This window comes from Garra rufa, chromosome 13, assembly GCF_049309525.1.
Source record: "Garra rufa chromosome 13, GarRuf1.0, whole genome shotgun sequence".
Taxonomy (NCBI): Eukaryota; Metazoa; Chordata; class Actinopteri; order Cypriniformes; family Cyprinidae; genus Garra; species Garra rufa.
The window spans coordinates 2,256,822-2,274,786 of record NC_133373.1 but is presented as its reverse complement, the minus strand read 5'-3'; the positions used below and the strand labels follow the sequence as shown (position 1 = coordinate 2,274,786).

Below are 17,965 nucleotides of genomic sequence, written 5' to 3'. Positions count from 1 at the left end.
TTGATTTAAGAATTTTTTGATATTTTGGCTGAAAACAAGACAAAAAAGCTAAGTAAGAAAAGCATTAATATGTCAAATAAACAAGAATTTTGAAACTGACATGATCCAGTGTTTAGATTTTTGCACTAGAAATGCGCATAGTTCATTAAATAATGGCTCATTTGAATATTTAAACCTAACATTTTAGAAAACTTGTAATACAAAAAATGTTTGCAAATATCAATGTAATCAACTGGGTAAGTGAGGTGTTAACTTTTAGTTAATTTTTAACTAAAAATGTCTCGCCTTAATGTTTTCTTTGTGTGCATGTGTGTGTTGTTAGTGTATTTGCAGGATGTCAGATCCCCTACCCCAAACGAGAGTTTCTAAGTGAGGATGAACCCGAAGAGAAAACAGAGAAGGTAACAACGCCTGATTTAGAAAAACTTAAGTTTTTCACACATTGCATCCAGTTCTGATTTGTTTTTTAGGTGTGATCTTTAGCATTGACTTTCCAAACTGTAATTTTGCAAAGAATAAAACCAGATTCTTTTGTTTTGACAGTTTAGTCAGTATCCTATCTACATTGGTTTGCTATGGTTTGACTTAAGGGTGAGAGCAATGACAAAAAACATATCAGAAGTAGGATAGAAAAAAATCTCTCACATGATGGTCAGTCTCATATAAAACATGACTGTGTTTACATGTGATGTGCAAGAACCATTCAATACATAGTGAATGTCACAAATGCTTTTCAGATTTGCTTAACTCTTAATTCAGTTACTGGCCTAAGCTAACTCCTTAGGTCTATCTCTACCTCTAGGGCTTCTATCTAATAATGCTGACATTATCAATAATTGTTTAACTGATCACATGCCTGTTTTGTTCTATTCCCATCTTAATACTTCATCCACAGTTCTGGACTTTACAGAAGTTTATTTGCCGACTCTTTTTTAGTGTTACTGGATTTCCCCTCTTTCTGTTGGTCCACATGAGTTAGTCACAGTTTAACTGTGTCTGTACAGATATTCTTGACTCTGTTGCTCCATATAAAGTCAAGGAATATGAAGTTTATTCAGAACCCTGGCTTAAGAATCAAAAGTGCATCCGAAGGCAGGAATGCAGGAAGGCTGAATGGAAATTAAGTAAAAAATAGTTACAAGTTTTGAGTTTGACAGAGAGCAGTGCAGGATTTAACATATTAGCACATATTATATGTGGGATCCCTCAGGGATCTGTTATAGGACCTATATTTACATGTATGCTTTGCCCTTACATTTTTTTTCTTTTTTTCTTGTTTTTGGTATGTGGTACATTGTATTCACTAGTTCTTACCTTGTTATGCTGATAATAGACAAGATAATTGTTTTTAATTCACATATGTTGGGCTTGTAGAAGGTCAAGGTCATTTTTATTTATATAGCAGCTTAAAAGAACATTAAAGCTGACCTAAGTGCTTCACAATAACACAATCAAATGATAACAGTCATACAAAAAAATACAAAGTTTAGATTTTAAATTAACAACTTCAATCAATCATAAACCGAATAAAAATCAGGACTAAAAATTTAACTCAAAAAAATTATTAATAGGCCTGAGAAAAGAGGTAAGTTTTCAAAGATGATTCATGCAGATAAAGAGGAGGACAACCTAACAGATGTCATCCAAGATGTTCATGCCTGTCTTTCTTCAGTCCTAAAGAAATTATGTTTTTTGAGGAGAACATTTCAGGATTTCTCTCTATATAGTGGACCTCTATGGTGCCCCGAGTTTGAACTTCCAAAATGCAGTTTAAATGCAGCTTTAAAGAGCTCTAAATGATCCCAACTAAGAAAGAAGGGTCTTGTCTAGTGAAACAATCTGTTATTTAAAAAAAAAAAAAATTGACAATTTATATACTTTTTAACCTCAAATGCTCATCTTGTCTAACTCTGTGTGAACTTCCGGTCAAAAGTTTTATATAAAAAGTATAGAAATTGTCTTTTTATTTTTAAGAAAATAACCAATCGTTTCGCTAGATAAGACCCTTCTTTCTCGGCTGGGATCATTTAACGCCCTTAGAAGTCCACTTTATGGAGATAATTCCTGAAATGTTTTCCTCAAGAAACATAATTTCTTATTGACTGAAGAAAAAAGACATGAACATCTTGGATGACAAGGGAGTGAGTAAATTTATCTGTACATTTTTGTTCTGGAAGTGAACTCCTTTAATGAAAGAATAAATAAAATCTGATGTAACTGTTCAAACTGAAACAGATTTTCAAAAATCTGATTTCAAACCACATTTAATTATGGTGTAAGATAATGTGTGGGCTATATTTGCTTTTCAGACTGCTGACCACTGAACTCATTTGAATTGCATGTATTTTGCTTTAATTAAACAGCCATAGGTGGTTAGTGGGTTATAGAAGTATGAGCAGGTTTGATGCTCACATTAGCAGAATTGTTGGTCTGAACACTGCAAAGGACATTGTGACCTTGAGCAAAGCAGTTTGGCACACCAAAGAGATTATCCCTGTAAAATTTCAACTGCAAACTACTTTGGATAAAAGCATCTGCTAAAATGACTGCTTTCTTATGGTCCCTTCTGCTAATTTCTAATGTAATGTTCCAGTGGAACTAAGAGGGAAGCTGAGTGTTGATGTAGGATAGAGGGAGCAGCAGAGCAAGAGCTCAGATAGCAGTGTTGCCAAGCTGTGCACTTGGGCAGTCAAGGATGAAATGTATCCAAGCAAAAGGCAAACAAATGCAAACAAACAAACACACAGCATAAAATAACCATCTCACGTCTGCAATGCCGGACTAAGCCAATATTTACTTTTACATTTAGTGGCTTTGGCCACACAGTATAATGTTCATGCAACTGCTGCTTTTCTGGGTAGCACAATTCCAGGATGGCTGTGAGTGTATTTGAGGAAGTAAACCTTGCAAACACATCTGAACCACACATTATTACAAAGACCAACAGACCCAGATTGGGTTCCCACGACACAAAGGCCATGACTTAAAATAGGTTTGCATGTACAAAAAAGCATGCACACTTGACAGCACACACTAAAAAGCTGATCTAACAACATGAGTCTTGCTTACGATTGTGTCTTTTATTCTCTTGTATCATTTTTGGTGAGTTTCCCCTGATGAGTTTGAGAATTTTGTCATGTAGGACAATTCCTCATTCGTACACAAAAGCCATCGTTGCATACCAAGTGCATTTCCATTCAGTATTAAATAATTTAATGTAAAAAATCTGACATCTTAGGATGGTTTTTATATATATTCCTAGCCTACATATGACTCTTGGATATTTTACAGCAACTTTGTAAAACTTCCAAGAGTTATTAGCAATTATTAGCAACAACTAATTTGACTTCAGAGCCAGAAATATGCCTTTTTTTTAAATAGTGGTTGATTGATATAAACATTTTTACCGTGTCGTAGAGATAGATGATATATATGATATTGCACTATTTAATTTAAATAATGCATGCACAAAAATGCTGTTAATTAAATTTATATTTATTTTATATAATGTTTACTAAAATAACTTGATTTAAAAAAAAACAGCAACAAAATAAATGGTGCAAGAAAAAGATTTATTCTTTAGATAGCCACTTCTTGATTCTGTATTTATAATATTATAACCCTGGACCACAAAACCAGTTTTAAGTAGCATGTATATATTTGTAGCAATGGCCAAAAATACATTGTATGGGGAAAAAATAATAATTTTATGACAAAAATCATTAGGATATTAAGTAAAGATCATGTTCCATGATTTTGTACATTTCCTTCTGTAAATGCATCAAAAAATAATTTATAATTAGTAATATGCATTGCTAAGAACTTCATTTGGACAACTTTAAGACGATTTTTTCAATATTTAGATTTTTTTGCACCTTCAGATTACACATTTTTAAATAGTTGTATCTCAACCAAATACGTTAATGGAAAGCTTATTTATTGATCTCAATTTTAAAAAATGACCCTTATGACTGGTTTTGTGATCTAGGGACAAGACAAGCATTGATAGTGAAACTTGACAGTAACTAAAGGGAAATGGATAAATGAAGGGATAGTTTTTCAGCAAAGAGGATGCACTTGTTTTTCTATCAATACCTGAATATAAAGTGATGTTTGGTGGAGTTTTGCATAACCATGTTTTGCATAATTCATTGGATTCACCAGTATATTGCACACACTAAAATAAAACTGTTATTAATCTTGTTTAATGTGGCCAAAAAATCATTAAAGCTGGCATTTAAAGCGCAGTGATGTTGTTGTGTCGTCTTTAGAATCAGACGCAGCAGCACCAGCAGACGGCTGCACAGACGCAGACACAAACGCAGACACAGCAGGCTCCGACCCAGCAGAGCTCAGCGCAGACAAACGGCACATCGGGCACTGCAGGGGCCAACACGGGGCCCTCCATGCAGCATGGACAGGAACAGGGGCCACCAAACAAAAAACCTCGCACCTCAGGAACCAGTGTTCTTCAAACAGACTACCAGGTAAGAGAAGCCTTCCGTTCAGATTAATTCAAACGATGTTATGCATTCACTCATTATCGCTGATCGATTCACGTGCATTAACCAAAATTGTGCTTGTTAAACAAACTTAGCATATTATCATGCTTCAGAAATCATTCTAGTACACTGATTTGGTGCTCAAAAAAATTTCTCATTGCCAGTGTAGAAATCTGTTCTGCCTAATTTTTTTTCAGGATTATTTGATGAAAACAAAAGTAAAAAAAAATTAATCTTGCTGAATAAAAGTATTAATTTATTTTAAAAATGAATCTCATTAACCCCTAACCTTTCAATCAATAGTGCACATCTTTCACAGAACAGCCTAATATAATCTGGCATATACCACATATACAATATATTGCCAAAAGTATTGGGACACCCCCTTCTAATGAACAGGTTTGACTACTTTAGTCATTTCCATGAGCACAAATCTTAAAGTTTAAGCATATAATGATATTCTAGGGAATTGTGTGCTTCTTATTTTATACAGTTAGGACAGGACCCTTTTCTAGTCTAACAGGACAATGCCTCTGTGTATAAGGCGATGTTAATGGAGAAATGATTCATTCAGTCGGTGTGGAAGAACTTGACTGGTCTGTATAAAGCCAAGTCCAAGCTGAACGTCTCTGTTGTGACTTTAAATGCAGACCTTGAGCCAATCACCAATGACTTGTACTTTATGAGACAAAAGTATTGGGACACCCCTTCTTTAGAACAGAGAAAGGCACTTCCAAAATTGAGGCAACAAATATGAAAACATACTTAGTGCATTTAAAAACTGTATTCCCATCTCTGTTGCATCAGTTTTGGAAGTGTCTAAAATGACTGTACAAGTCATTGGTGTTTGGTGATGAGTTTTTAGCTCAAGGCGTGCATTTAAAGTCACACCAGAGGTGTTCAGCTGGGATTAGGACTTTGCCTTCTGCAGACCAGTCAAGTTCTTCCACACTGGCTGAATCAATAATTTCTCTATCAACATTGCTTTATACACAGATGCATTGTCATGTTAGAACAGAAAAGGCTCGTATCCAAACTGTTGCTATAAAATTAGAAGCACGCAATTCCCTAGAATATCATTATATGCTTAAACATTGAGATTTGTACCCATGGAAATGACTAAAATTGTCAAACCTGTTCATTGGGGTGTCCCAATACTTTTGGCAATATAGTGTATCTTTCTTCATTGTGCAACTTGTTTAACTTGACTTCAGGAGTGATTCAAGTTCACACATGACAAAAGTGAATATCATCAAACAAACACTTAAGGTAATGCTTTGAGATTTGTTTTATGTTCAAATGTTAATAGACCTTAGTCAGGGTAGAGTCGTATTTAATTTGGAATGAAATTAATAAAATACATTAACTTACAGTGTCTTTAATGGACAGTAAGAACATACCAATTGTCCAGGTAATGAAATAGCTTTCTGACAAAATTTCTTAGTGGACAAATACTCCATAATATAGTTTTGAAAGTTGTGAGCTGTGATCATTACTGGGTCTAGGGCCTTTAAACAATTTGTGCCACTGCAAAGGAGTTTTTTTCCTTGCAGCCTTGTTTTCATCTTTGTTCGGTTCAATATGGTGTCTATACTTATTAGCAGTGCTGCGACATCTAAACTGTTTATACTAATGCCTCATTGTGCACGAGCATATTTTAGGACCCTTAATCCACCAAAAATACACTCAACTATTAATAAGCAGCAAATTAGCTGTATATTGAGAGGGAAATTGTTTGCAGTGTTAACTCCATGTTGCAGTGCCAAACATGTCACATGTGAAACAGTGTGCAGTGTTAGAATGTTGCAACTGAATGTTTAGAAACAGACACCGGACGGACAGTTGAACAGTGTGAGCCTCATATCACAATTGTTATTATCAGATCTTCTTTAACCTAAGCAAAAGCTCTCATTTTCACCAAAATGAAATGTAAAATAGTGCTATAACCCAAAATAACTGGACATTAAAATCCTGTCAAGTTTTCCCCTTTTCTCCTCTTGCTCATAAAGTAATACTTCATTTCAACATTTTTACTTTCCCCATTAAGTCCCATGCAAAGCTGCTCAAAATTCTTTCCAGCAAAGATCCGAATAAACAAATGTCCTAAAATAGCTTAGACTATTTTAAGAGTCCACATGTTGTACTGTTGCAAAAAAACTTTGTGAACCATTTGGAATTACATTTAATTTCTGCATTGCTTCCTTAAAAAATGTGGTTTCATTTTTATCAAAATAGCATGTTAAGACTACCACAATTTGATTACATTTGCCGTGGTATATGGTAATACGGGTTTAAAGGGGTAATTGATACTATAATTGAAACTTACAACTCAATATCCTAACAAATAAAATAGTCTTAAATAATGCAGTTCCACACACCTTCTTGAAAGCATTGCACATGTGCCCTAGCACAACCTAGTGTCCAACCAGCACTAATACAAGTATAATGGACATGTACATGGATATCATTTGGTTTAAAAATAATGAAAACCTGGCAAGTCTAAATCTGACTGATTTTATAACACAAAATCTGTACTTTTTACATTTTTATTGAAAAACTCTTAAAAATAAAGGCTCCAAAGGGGTGTTTTTGCAGTGATGCCATAGAAGAACCATTTTGTTCCTCAAAGAATCTTTCTGTGAAAAGTTTTGAAGGACATTCTAAAAATCTAAAGAACCTTTTTCTACTATAAAGAACCTTTTCTGCATTTAAAAAGGTTCCATTGATGTTCAAGGTTCTTCATGGAACCATCAATGCCAAGAAAGAACCTTTATTTTTAAGAGTGTAAGTAATCATTCATAATGCATGCATGCAGGGAAAAATAGTATCTAGATATCATAGATATTCCTCCACCAGATGTTTCCTTTACCTGTTTATAAAACTGAATTTGAGGATGAATTTTATACCCAACACAACCATTTAACATAAAGAATGCAATCTAATCTTCACCCACATTAAAATGAATCTACATCAGAGACAGATGTTGTTGTAACAAAAGTAACTTGTTTGAATACCCCAATATAGGCTGTTTAATGGAGCTGTCTGTTGATTTATAGCTGTTTTATTGAGCTGAAATTATATTCCCCATCTATTTGAATTTATTCACATGCCATTTTTGTGATTTTTATTATGCAGACTGTTTTCCTAAATTAATAAATAATCAGAAACAGATGCATGCCCATACTGTTTTGTTTTTTATGTTTAACGTTTATTACACTGTAAGAATGCTTCATTATATTTAAAATGAGGAATGCAGAGCAAAATAAATAAAACATTGCAATGGCACAATTAAATAACCATCAGATCAAGATGTGTATTTAAGAAAACTATTTGACAAAATTGCAAACATAAATATAAATGAATATTTGACAGGTAATACATCTCTTACTACAGCATTTAGCACAAACAAATAAGGTTCCCCTTCAGTCGTTTCACTACGACGTTACATATGGGAACTCGCCTGAGAGACCAATCATCTCTGAGCCTTATTCAAAAGGCCAATGAACATTGGCGAGTGGTATTTGCATGCCAACAGAGATGCACGATTGCAGTAGTGCTTTCCTTCCTGCAAGAGAAGTTGGAGCGCAGGCTGTCCCCTTCGACTCTCAAAGTGTACGTTGCTGCCATTGCAGCGTATCACGATGCAGTGGATGGAACATCCCTTGGTAAGCATTAACTCATCGTGAGGTTCCTGCGAGGTACGAGAAGGATTAATCCTCCCAGACCGCACCTCATACCCTCTTGGGATCTCTCCGTCGTCCTCCGCGGCCTACGGGAAGCCCCATTCGAGCCACTTGCGTCAGTTGAGCTGAAATTCCTGTCACTTAAGACAGCGCTCCTGACTGCACTGGCCTCCATCAAGAGGGTAGGGGACCTACAAGCCTTCTCTGTCAGCGAAACGTGCCTTGAGTTCGGGCCCGGAGATTCTCACGTCATCCTGACACCCCGGCCCGGTTATGTGCCCAAGGTTCCCACCACGCCCTTCCGCGATCCGGCTCCTCAGCGAAAAGCTGAATGAGTGGTTGCAAGCCGCCCTCTTATATACCCGTATGTACGGGGGAGTGGCTTGGCATGCAAATACCACTCGCCAATGTTCATTGGCCTTTTGAATAAGGCTCAGAGATGAATGGTCTTTCAGGCGAGTTCCCATATGTAACGTCTCCGTTCCCTCCTTCAGGGAACGAGGGTTACCTTCGTAACCTAGACGTTCTTAAGATTATGAAAAGGTAAACAAGAATTGCAAATTTTTTAAAGAACATTTGACTGAATGGTTCTTTGTGGAACCAAAAATGGTTCTTCTATGACATCGCTTGAAGAACCTTTTGAAGCACCTTTATTTTTAAGAGTGTAGTCAGAGCTGAACAACAGACAAACTTTTGTTTGCAACCAGGAAAGAGTCATTTGAACACACATAAAGCAGCACTCACCCCAAATTACAGTACAGACCAAAAGTTTGGACACACCTTCTCATTCAAAGAGTTTTCTTTATTTTCATGACTATGAAAATTGTATATTCACACTGAAGGCATCAAAACTATGAATTAACACATTTGGAATTATATTTAATTGTATAAAATATTTAATTCTATATATACTATATATATACTATGTGTTGATGCCTTCAGTGTGAATCTACAATTTTCATAGTCATGAAAATAAAGAAAACTTTGGTTCAAAGGTGTGTCCAAGGTGTGTCCAAACTTTTGGTCTGTACTGTATGTAAATATATATTTTTAAATATTTTTACTTACGTTTTCAAATAAGCAACGCAAGTTACTACATTTTCCCATTTATTCACTGACAGCTTTCCTGTCTCCATGTTTAGAGAAATCGAACAGTGCAGAGTCACTTTCTTCAGCCTGAGGCTCATTAATTTCACTTTTGATGTAAAAGGGCCAAAAATTAGGCAAAAATGTAACAAATAAGCAAGCCACGCCCAGGTGATAAAAAGTAACTCAAAAGTTATGTAATGCATTACTTTCCATTAACTAAATAACGTTCTGATTCTGGGAGTTACGATCCAATTCCAAAACGATTCTTGATCTACATTTTTTTTCCCAATTAGTTCTTCTGCTGTGCAAATACATCTTTACAACTTTACATTTTAACAAAATGTAAAATTGCAGTTTCTATGCTTTTTGTTTAAAGTTAGAATCTCAGTGTGTCAGTACTGCCATCTTAAAAGTATGGGTGTGAATCTTTACTGGTTTCACAATTAAATTTAATTACGATTTTTATTATCAACTAAACATCTCAATGCGTCACATTCACAGTTTTCAATATTACTGCACATGGCTGCATTTTCATATACATTTTATATCAAATTATTTTTTTATTATATGAGCAGGCCACTTTTTAAAACAATTACTTATTTAAAATAAGTTTGTTTACAGACAATAGTTATTGTTTTTTATTTTTTCCTCAGCATTATTGGCGTTTGATTATTTTTGATGAGATCATAGACAGTGGCAGCTTTAACAGACTGCATTCAATCTAATGCACAGATCTATTTCCATATATCAGATGTTTTGTCCTGCTCTGAAAACATAACTGACTGTGTGTACATTGGTTGTGTATAAAAGTATTCGAAAATGCAAGTGCATTTAACCACAGCTGCAATCGAGCTTTAGGACGAACAAACATAAAGCACACGTGAAAGTCTGTCAGTGCGCAAGTTTCGTGGATCTAATAGTACTGCATTCCAAACGGCAGAAATTAAAGCATATCTAAAGTAAAACACAGTGCAAATTCTGTGCAATGAAGCCCCTTGTGTCTCTAGCGGGCACATGTTCCATATGCAGGGAAAAAAAAAACAAGCTCATAATCGATTCTGAAATATTCTGAATCGTTGAAGAGAGAATCGAGATGCATTGAAGAAACGATTTTTTTCTACCACCCCTACGCAATTAGTTACTTTTTTATTAGTTACTTTTAAAAGTAACTTTGCCCAGCACTGACAACAAATAAAGCAAGAGCCGTAATATTAGTTTACTTTCAACTCAGTATTCCCAAAAACTTCCAAATCATGCTAAATGCTTAATTGTTTCAGTAATTCAACTTTCTCCTTTTCTTCATTGCAGCACTCCGGCTCGCGGCTTGGTTACCAGAGCAATGTCCAAGGCTCCACCCAATCGCAAAGCACTATGGGATACTCGTCCTCATCTCAGCACTCTCATCAGTCTCATCGATACTGAGACTCAAAACCATACATAAGCACTTATATTAAACACAAGCATAAAATGAGGCGTTGTCATTCAAATAAATTGCGGGGTCTGTCCCATAATATTGCCCCAGTATAAACATAAAAGCCAAGTTTATTTCTTTTGCAAAGCCGCCTGCCATCCAATAATTCTCAGCAGATGCTACTCCAACCAAAGCACAACTTTACAATCCCTTTCTTTCAATCAGAGCTCCTTTGAAAAACCAGAGCCATAATCGTCAATCAAAATTTGAGTTTTTCAATATACGAAAACACCCGCCAGCTCCAAAACCAACCGTACCTAAAGATATGCTGATTTTTTTTTAGCATATCTAATGTATACTTATTCTTACTTTACCGCTGTTAGACCAAAACAGTCAGCCACATGGTATTCGGTTCATAGCTAAAGATATAAGTGAAGTGAGGCTTGTTACAATGGTTCATTAAAGCTGGTGTCCCTCTAGCCAACTCCAAAAAACTTGTATTTCATCAGGGGGATCATAGGTTCCAAATCTCACCCTCTTCCAGTGTTCCAATGACCCAGATATTTGATGTACAATCATGAGAAAAAGAGAGATCTGACATTGGTTGGACGGCCCAGTGCAACGTCACAGAAATAGAAACCTTGCGATCGGTGCAATATTCATTCGCAGTTGTGGCTGGTTAGGAATAATTTTAAAAAATAATTTCTTGACTGTGATGGTGTACAGTGAGGGAAATAAAAATATTAAATCCTCTGCAGATTTTGTACATTTGCCCAGTGGCAAATAAATTATCAGTCTATAATTTTAATGGTAGGTTTATTTGAACAATGAGAGACAGAATAACACCAAAAAAAATAAAAAATCTATAAAAATGCATTCCACAAAAGATATAAATTGATTTGCATTTTAATAAATGAAATAAGTATTTGATCCCCTATCAATCAGCAAGATTTTTGTCTCCCAGGTGTCTTTTATACAGTTCTCTTAAAGGCAGTGCTCCTAATCTTAACTTGTTACCTGAATAAAAGACACCTGTCCACAGAAGCAATCAATCAATCAGATTCCAAACTCTCCATTATGGCCAAGACCAAAGAGCTGTCCAAGGATGTCAGCAACAAGATTGTAGACCTACACAAGGCTGGAATGGGCTATAAGACCATCGCCAAGCAGCTTGGTGAGAAGGTGACAACAGATTATTTGCAAATGGAAGAAAATATACAAAATATCGGCCAGTCTTCCTCGGTCTGGGGCTTCATGCAATATCTCACCTCGTGGAGTTTCAATGATCATAAAAACGGTGCGGAATCAGCCCAGAACTACACAGGAGGATTTTTTCTATGATCTCAAGGCAGCTGTGACCATAGTCACCAAGAAAACAATTGGTAACACACTACGCCATGAAGGACTGAAATCCTGCAGCGCCCGCAAGATCCCCCTGCTCAAGAAAACACATGTACAGCCGTCTGAAATTTGCCAATCAACATCTGAATGATTCAGAGGAGAACTGGGTGAAGGTGTTGTGGTCAGATGAGACTAACATTGAGCTCTTTGGCATTCAACTCGCCATATTTGGAGGAGGAGGAATGCTGCCTATGAGCCCAAGAACACCATCCCCACCATCAAACATGGAGGTGGAAACATTATGCTTTGGAGGTGTTTTTCTGCTAAGGGGACAGGACAACTGCACCACATTAAAGAGATGATGTATGGAGCCATTTATCATCAAATCTTGGGTGAGAACCATTGAAAATGGTCTTCCAGTATGACAATGACCCAAAACACACGATCAAGGCAACAAACGAGTGGCTCAAGAAGAAGCACATTAAGGTGCTGGAGTGATCTAGCCAGTCTCCAGATCTTAATCCCATAGAAAATCTGTGGAGGGAGCTGAAGGTTTGAGTTGCCAAACGTCAGCCTTAAAACCTTAATGACTTGGAGAGGATCTGCAAAGAGAAGTGGGACAAAATCCCTCCCGAGATGTGTGCAAACCTGCTGGCCAACTACAAGAAACGTCTGACCTCTGTGATTGCCAAAAATGGTTTTGCCACCAAGTACTAAGTCATGTTTTGCAAAGGAGTCAAATACTTATTTCACTCATTAAAATGCAAATCAATTACAACTTTTTTGAAATGCATTTTTTTGTTGTTATTCTGTCTCTCACTGTTCAAACAAACCTACCATTAAATCTGTCCTGTTGGGACTGATATGTTAATGCACCTACAATTGAAATTGACTAGTGGGACACCAGTCTAATAATGCATAATCAGTAACACGTTCCAAACTTCCACAGTACCACAGTTCTTGCAGGCAGTTGTTTTTTGACTGTACCACCCGTTGTTAGTAGTTTATCATCTCAAGGCTTTCTGAGATTCCTCCGTATGACAACCCTGAAACGAATCAAACAGATCTACAGTATATAAGCAATTGTACATAGGAACCGAAATCCCCTTTTATCTCTCTCCTCCTCCTCTCTCCCAGTAAAGGGAGCTGCCTGCATGTACGGACAGTTGAGCAGAGACTGGATTTGTGTAACATATGTGTGCATATTTTAAAGACTGAACAAAGAGCATTTCTCATAGCTATCGTACACCACTGCATTATTACACACACCTTCTTTTGTTGTGTAAGAGAATTTTTCTTTTTTTTTTTGTAAAATATACACTTACACAATAGACTTTTCATCCATTTTTTGCGTTAGTTACAATAACAATCAATAAAAATAACATCAGCTATAAAAGAACATGGACATGGTTTACTCTTTCTCTTTTTTGCAGAAGAACAAGGATTTTGGTCAGGACTAAAATCCCTAAATCTTTGTGCGTGTGAGCGCGTGTGTGTGCGTGCATGGATATACTTGCATGTGTGTGATTATCCGGGGCAGCTAGCAGTTGAACTGCTTCTGTGACTGTTACTTCTTGTCTTCTCTTTGTGTTTTATATGCTTTTATAATCTGTTTATTGTTGGTTATTGTTTTGAAGTGCAGTTATTTCTTTGTGTTATTTGAGCTCAGTTTGTGGACTGGAAATGAGAGTGTTTTCAGAGCGCTGAATCAAACAAGGACTACTGATTCGCTCCTCTGACAAAAAGTTGGATATATCATCGGGCACAGCTGGAGATTTCAGCTGTGTGTGTATTACAGGTCCTTTCGCACACAGACGACTTGGTGGAATATACAAGCTCAAACAGGATTCTGAGGAAATCTTGAAACAGAGTCTTTCAACATCTCTTGCTTTAAGCTTTATGAAAGCGAGTCAGTTTGAAAGACTGAAAGATAATGTTACGTAAAGTGTATTGCAGTCACCCAGGATGAATTGTTGAGACTGACAGTTGATTTCAACCAAAATGTTTGCAGAACAAGTGTAGCTAATGGTCAGTTACTGCCATCATACTCCTTGGTTTCTCATTTCTCTTCTGTCCCATCTTAACATTCCTTGGTTTTCTTAAAAATGCTTTGTATTTCTGCTAAAAGCAATTAAAAAGCAAATGTTATTTCACTATTTTTCCACCCCCTGTTCTGGGTTTGTTCACACATCAAAGCGAGGTGCACAAAAATCGAAGACCAAAATTTGGTTGTTGTTTTTTACTATATAATATAAAATACTTTATAAACAAAGATTTATGGTTAAAAATTAGGTTGTGACATATAAAGTATAAATATTTCATATTCTGCACACTCTAGGTCGACAATGAAATTAAACCAAATTTGTCATTTTACCAATGACACAAAAGTTTTGTAACATTCTCAATCATACCAGATGATATGGGCAGCTTGTATGTTGCATTTCTTTTTAACTTTTTAATGTAAATTCTTATGCTAATTATATAATATATGATGACAACATTATTATTATTGTTATTTTTAATGAGAAAACATTACAAAAAAGAAGCATTTTCAATAGTGTTCTCAGACTTTTCGAACACTGCTGTACAGGTTTATTAAATTTTCTGATATTTGTAAGTCTTATAGGATACACAGGGGGTGGATTTTTGTGGAACAATACCAGCCACCATTGACTGAAATAATGATGGAATAACATTTGTTTCACATTATGTTTATTTTAAAATAAGAGGAACTGTTGTACAATGTAAACGGTGCATATCATATTTGGTGTAATATCTTTAGTTTAATAGTGTTTCAATTTCTCTGCTGTTTTATTCAGTTTTCCCCAAATTTTGAGCAGAATCAACCGAGAATGCAAATAACAAAATAAATAATGACAAACATTTTGTTTCTGTAGATTGTGACATTTACATGTGAATTTAAAGTTCTTTTTTTCAAGGAGAAGCTTTGTCGTGAACATGAGGGTCATTGCGATTGTGAAAATTTCAATTTAACAAGCCTCGATAATTTTAGCTACGTTACGTGCCTAAACAGACCCTAGTTCTAAACCTAATTAGTTGTCACTATATTGCAATGTAAAAACAATGCAGAAAGTATAATTAAGAAATTGCGAAAAGGCCAAACAATTGTTTTGTTTTAGAAAAAGCCCCAAAGTTGATCAACATCCCCATGTAACTCTAAATCTCTGCAGTCCTTCAAACATGAACGCCTTGAAGAACCATTACATCTGCTTTGATGGGAAATGCAAATGGCCCTCATAAGTTTCATGACTGATTGCAACAATTTCTTTTGAGCTTTGACTGTGTTTAAAGAGAGGAAAGATTTCCAGCCATTAAAATCTTCATCTTTTACTTTCAGCTATCGTACAGCTTTAGAAAACCTATGCAGAATGTGGAATCTGTAAAGTGCATTTAAGAAATTATTTATTTCGAAAAAATATTATTTCATCCTCCTGTTGCTAGTGAGATTTGGTTAGGTTTAGGATGCAGTAGGTTTAGTTTAATGCTAAAAATACATAAAAATATAATTTTTCCTATTTTCCAAAGCTAAGAACAGACAATGTAATACATAATCATTACGCACGTCTTTCTTTAGAAATAAACACAACTGTTGACTAATTTTAGCTAGCGGAGTTATCAAGATATCTTGTGAAACTTGTCTGTGGACAACAGTAAATTTAAAGTGACAGCAAAACATTTTTCTTGTCATTGAAAACTCATTTTTATGGGCATCTCTCTAACTTACCAAGAACTTTAGGTTCCTGCGCTGAATGCAAGTTATAGCAGCCAGATTGCAAACTCTTTATTATAAACGTTCTATATTAGCAAATCAGTTAATTGCATTGCTTCACTAGATTCCATTGTCATCGTTAAATACAAACAATAGCATATTGAGAATACACTATGAAGGACACATCTCATCAAACCAAGACAGTCCTGGATAAATTGGAACTTTTGGCCACCCTAATTGCACTTATATGGCTTCCAATATGCATGGGACAGATAGAAACCTGCTTAACCAGCCCAGTCTCATTTACTGGTATTACAAGTTAGTACTTCTCAGTCTGGCCAGCTAAAAATTGCCAGCCAACAGAGACGAAAACAGTTTAAACTGATTTATGATCTTTATTCATAACCCAAAATTTTCTCAAGAACAGACTCCACATTTTTAAAAACAATTGTATTATGGAATCACTGAAGGTATTTATTCATGTTTTTGTGCAGTTTATTGCATTATTTTTAAATTATAATAGACTGTAAATGAAATTGTGTGTTTGTGTATATATAACAGATTATATGTATATAATAAACACTGTATAAGTGTGTTACACTTGAACAATGTCCCTCTGGATAGATGTTTAAAACATATTTGGCTTTAAGCATTACAAATTAGCATTGTCTCTAAATGTCCTTTAAATCCTGAATTGTTATTATCCCACTCATTTTTCTGCTATAAAAGACTGCACTGTACATAATACATGCATTTGTTTGTATATACATAATAGACATTGATATAATGTGCATTACTATTAGAAGCAGCAAAATGTACTACATCTCTCTATCAAGGTTGCAGTGTTGATTACCCTGATATTTTGGGGGGTTTTGCAGGGCACTTTCACAGTCTGATTCACCGATTTCCTAAATATATGGGTCTATCTATTGTAAAGGGGATTATTTATAATTATTAAAATTATAAATTATTAATATTAAAGCATTCTTCAGAAATTATTTTTACAGTACAGAACAGACCCATTTGTGGATCATGACCCACCAGTTGAGAACACATTGGTTTGAGACTGTCGAATGTTTTCAACATCCCAGTACAAGTGTTCAGCTGTTTTGTAATTTAATTTAATTGCTAGACAAGAAAGAAATCAGCTTGATGCTGTCATGTTCAGATGGGCTTGTAGAAGCCATATGTCATTGTCCTATTAATTCCTCTCCTTACAATAATAACGCTTTCTGAAAAAGGCTTCAATGAATGTTTTTAAAATTACTTTAAAACTCTTTTTTTTATGTTGCACTGCTATGACTAAATTATTTAGTAAATATGAATATTTGATTGATGTTTATATTGTTATAAATTGATGTTTTGTTATTGTGTTATAAATGCCATATGTTTAGTGTTTAAACTGTATCATTTAGACATATGGCATTTATAACACAATAATAAACGAGAATACACTTAAACTTTTACATTATAAAGACCTTTATGTCTGGACATCTGTCCTCTGATAAAACATTGCATGTGTTTTATCGTTTTCACTCCAAACTCTACAGTATTTAACTTTTCACATATTTATCTATTGGCTTGCTTTTCACAATACCTCCTCATCTATTGCTCCCTTTGCATGCATTTTTAAAGATTGAATTGGAGCAGTCAAAGTACCTGTTATATTTTTCAATACAGATGTTCTTCTTAAATTATCTAACAGTAGTTGACAACACACACATAAATCAAACAGGTATTGCATAAATAACATAATTTTGCTTTTTCAGATTTGTAAGTCTGTCCCACATTGACTCCCTTGAACTCTGTGCATGCGTATGTGTAAGAAGGCACACAACATATTTACTCTTTAAGTTATTTCTTAATTATGTACAAATGACTGTTAAATGAGAAAATATGTATATATTTATTTTATAATCTATATTGTAATAAAAATAATTTCGCTTCATCTGAGTTTTCTGTTTATTCATTGAACTTTATGCAAATATGAATTAAATTAATGCATTATATTATGTGCTGTGTGCATGACAGTTTAAGGTGTGCAGACTCAGCCAGGTCAGCAGAGAATCATGATGTTTTACTCTGTAAGACTTTCCATAATACATTGCACTTTATAGTATTGTGGATGTATAAAGCAGTCTATTTCTAATGACCTTGTCTTTGACCAGAGCCAGTGCCAACACCTTGCATGGACCCTCAACCACAGGTA

At 35.2% G+C, this 17,965-nt stretch overlaps 1 protein-coding gene across 1 annotated transcript in view; it reads left to right on the top strand.

The window, feature by feature from the left end:
• cdk19 (cyclin dependent kinase 19) overlaps positions 1-14,182 on the top strand; it is a 53,428-nt gene extending 39,246 nt beyond the window's left edge. Inside the window, exons 11-13 of the mRNA XM_073853242.1 lie at positions 323-401; positions 4,272-4,487; positions 10,583-14,182. Coding sequence (XP_073709343.1) covers positions 323-401; positions 4,272-4,487; positions 10,583-10,696 — 409 coding nt within the window. The 3' untranslated portion in view covers positions 10,697-14,182. The remainder of the gene's footprint in view (positions 1-322; positions 402-4,271; positions 4,488-10,582) is intronic.
• The last annotated feature ends 3,783 nt before the right edge of the window (positions 14,183-17,965 follow it).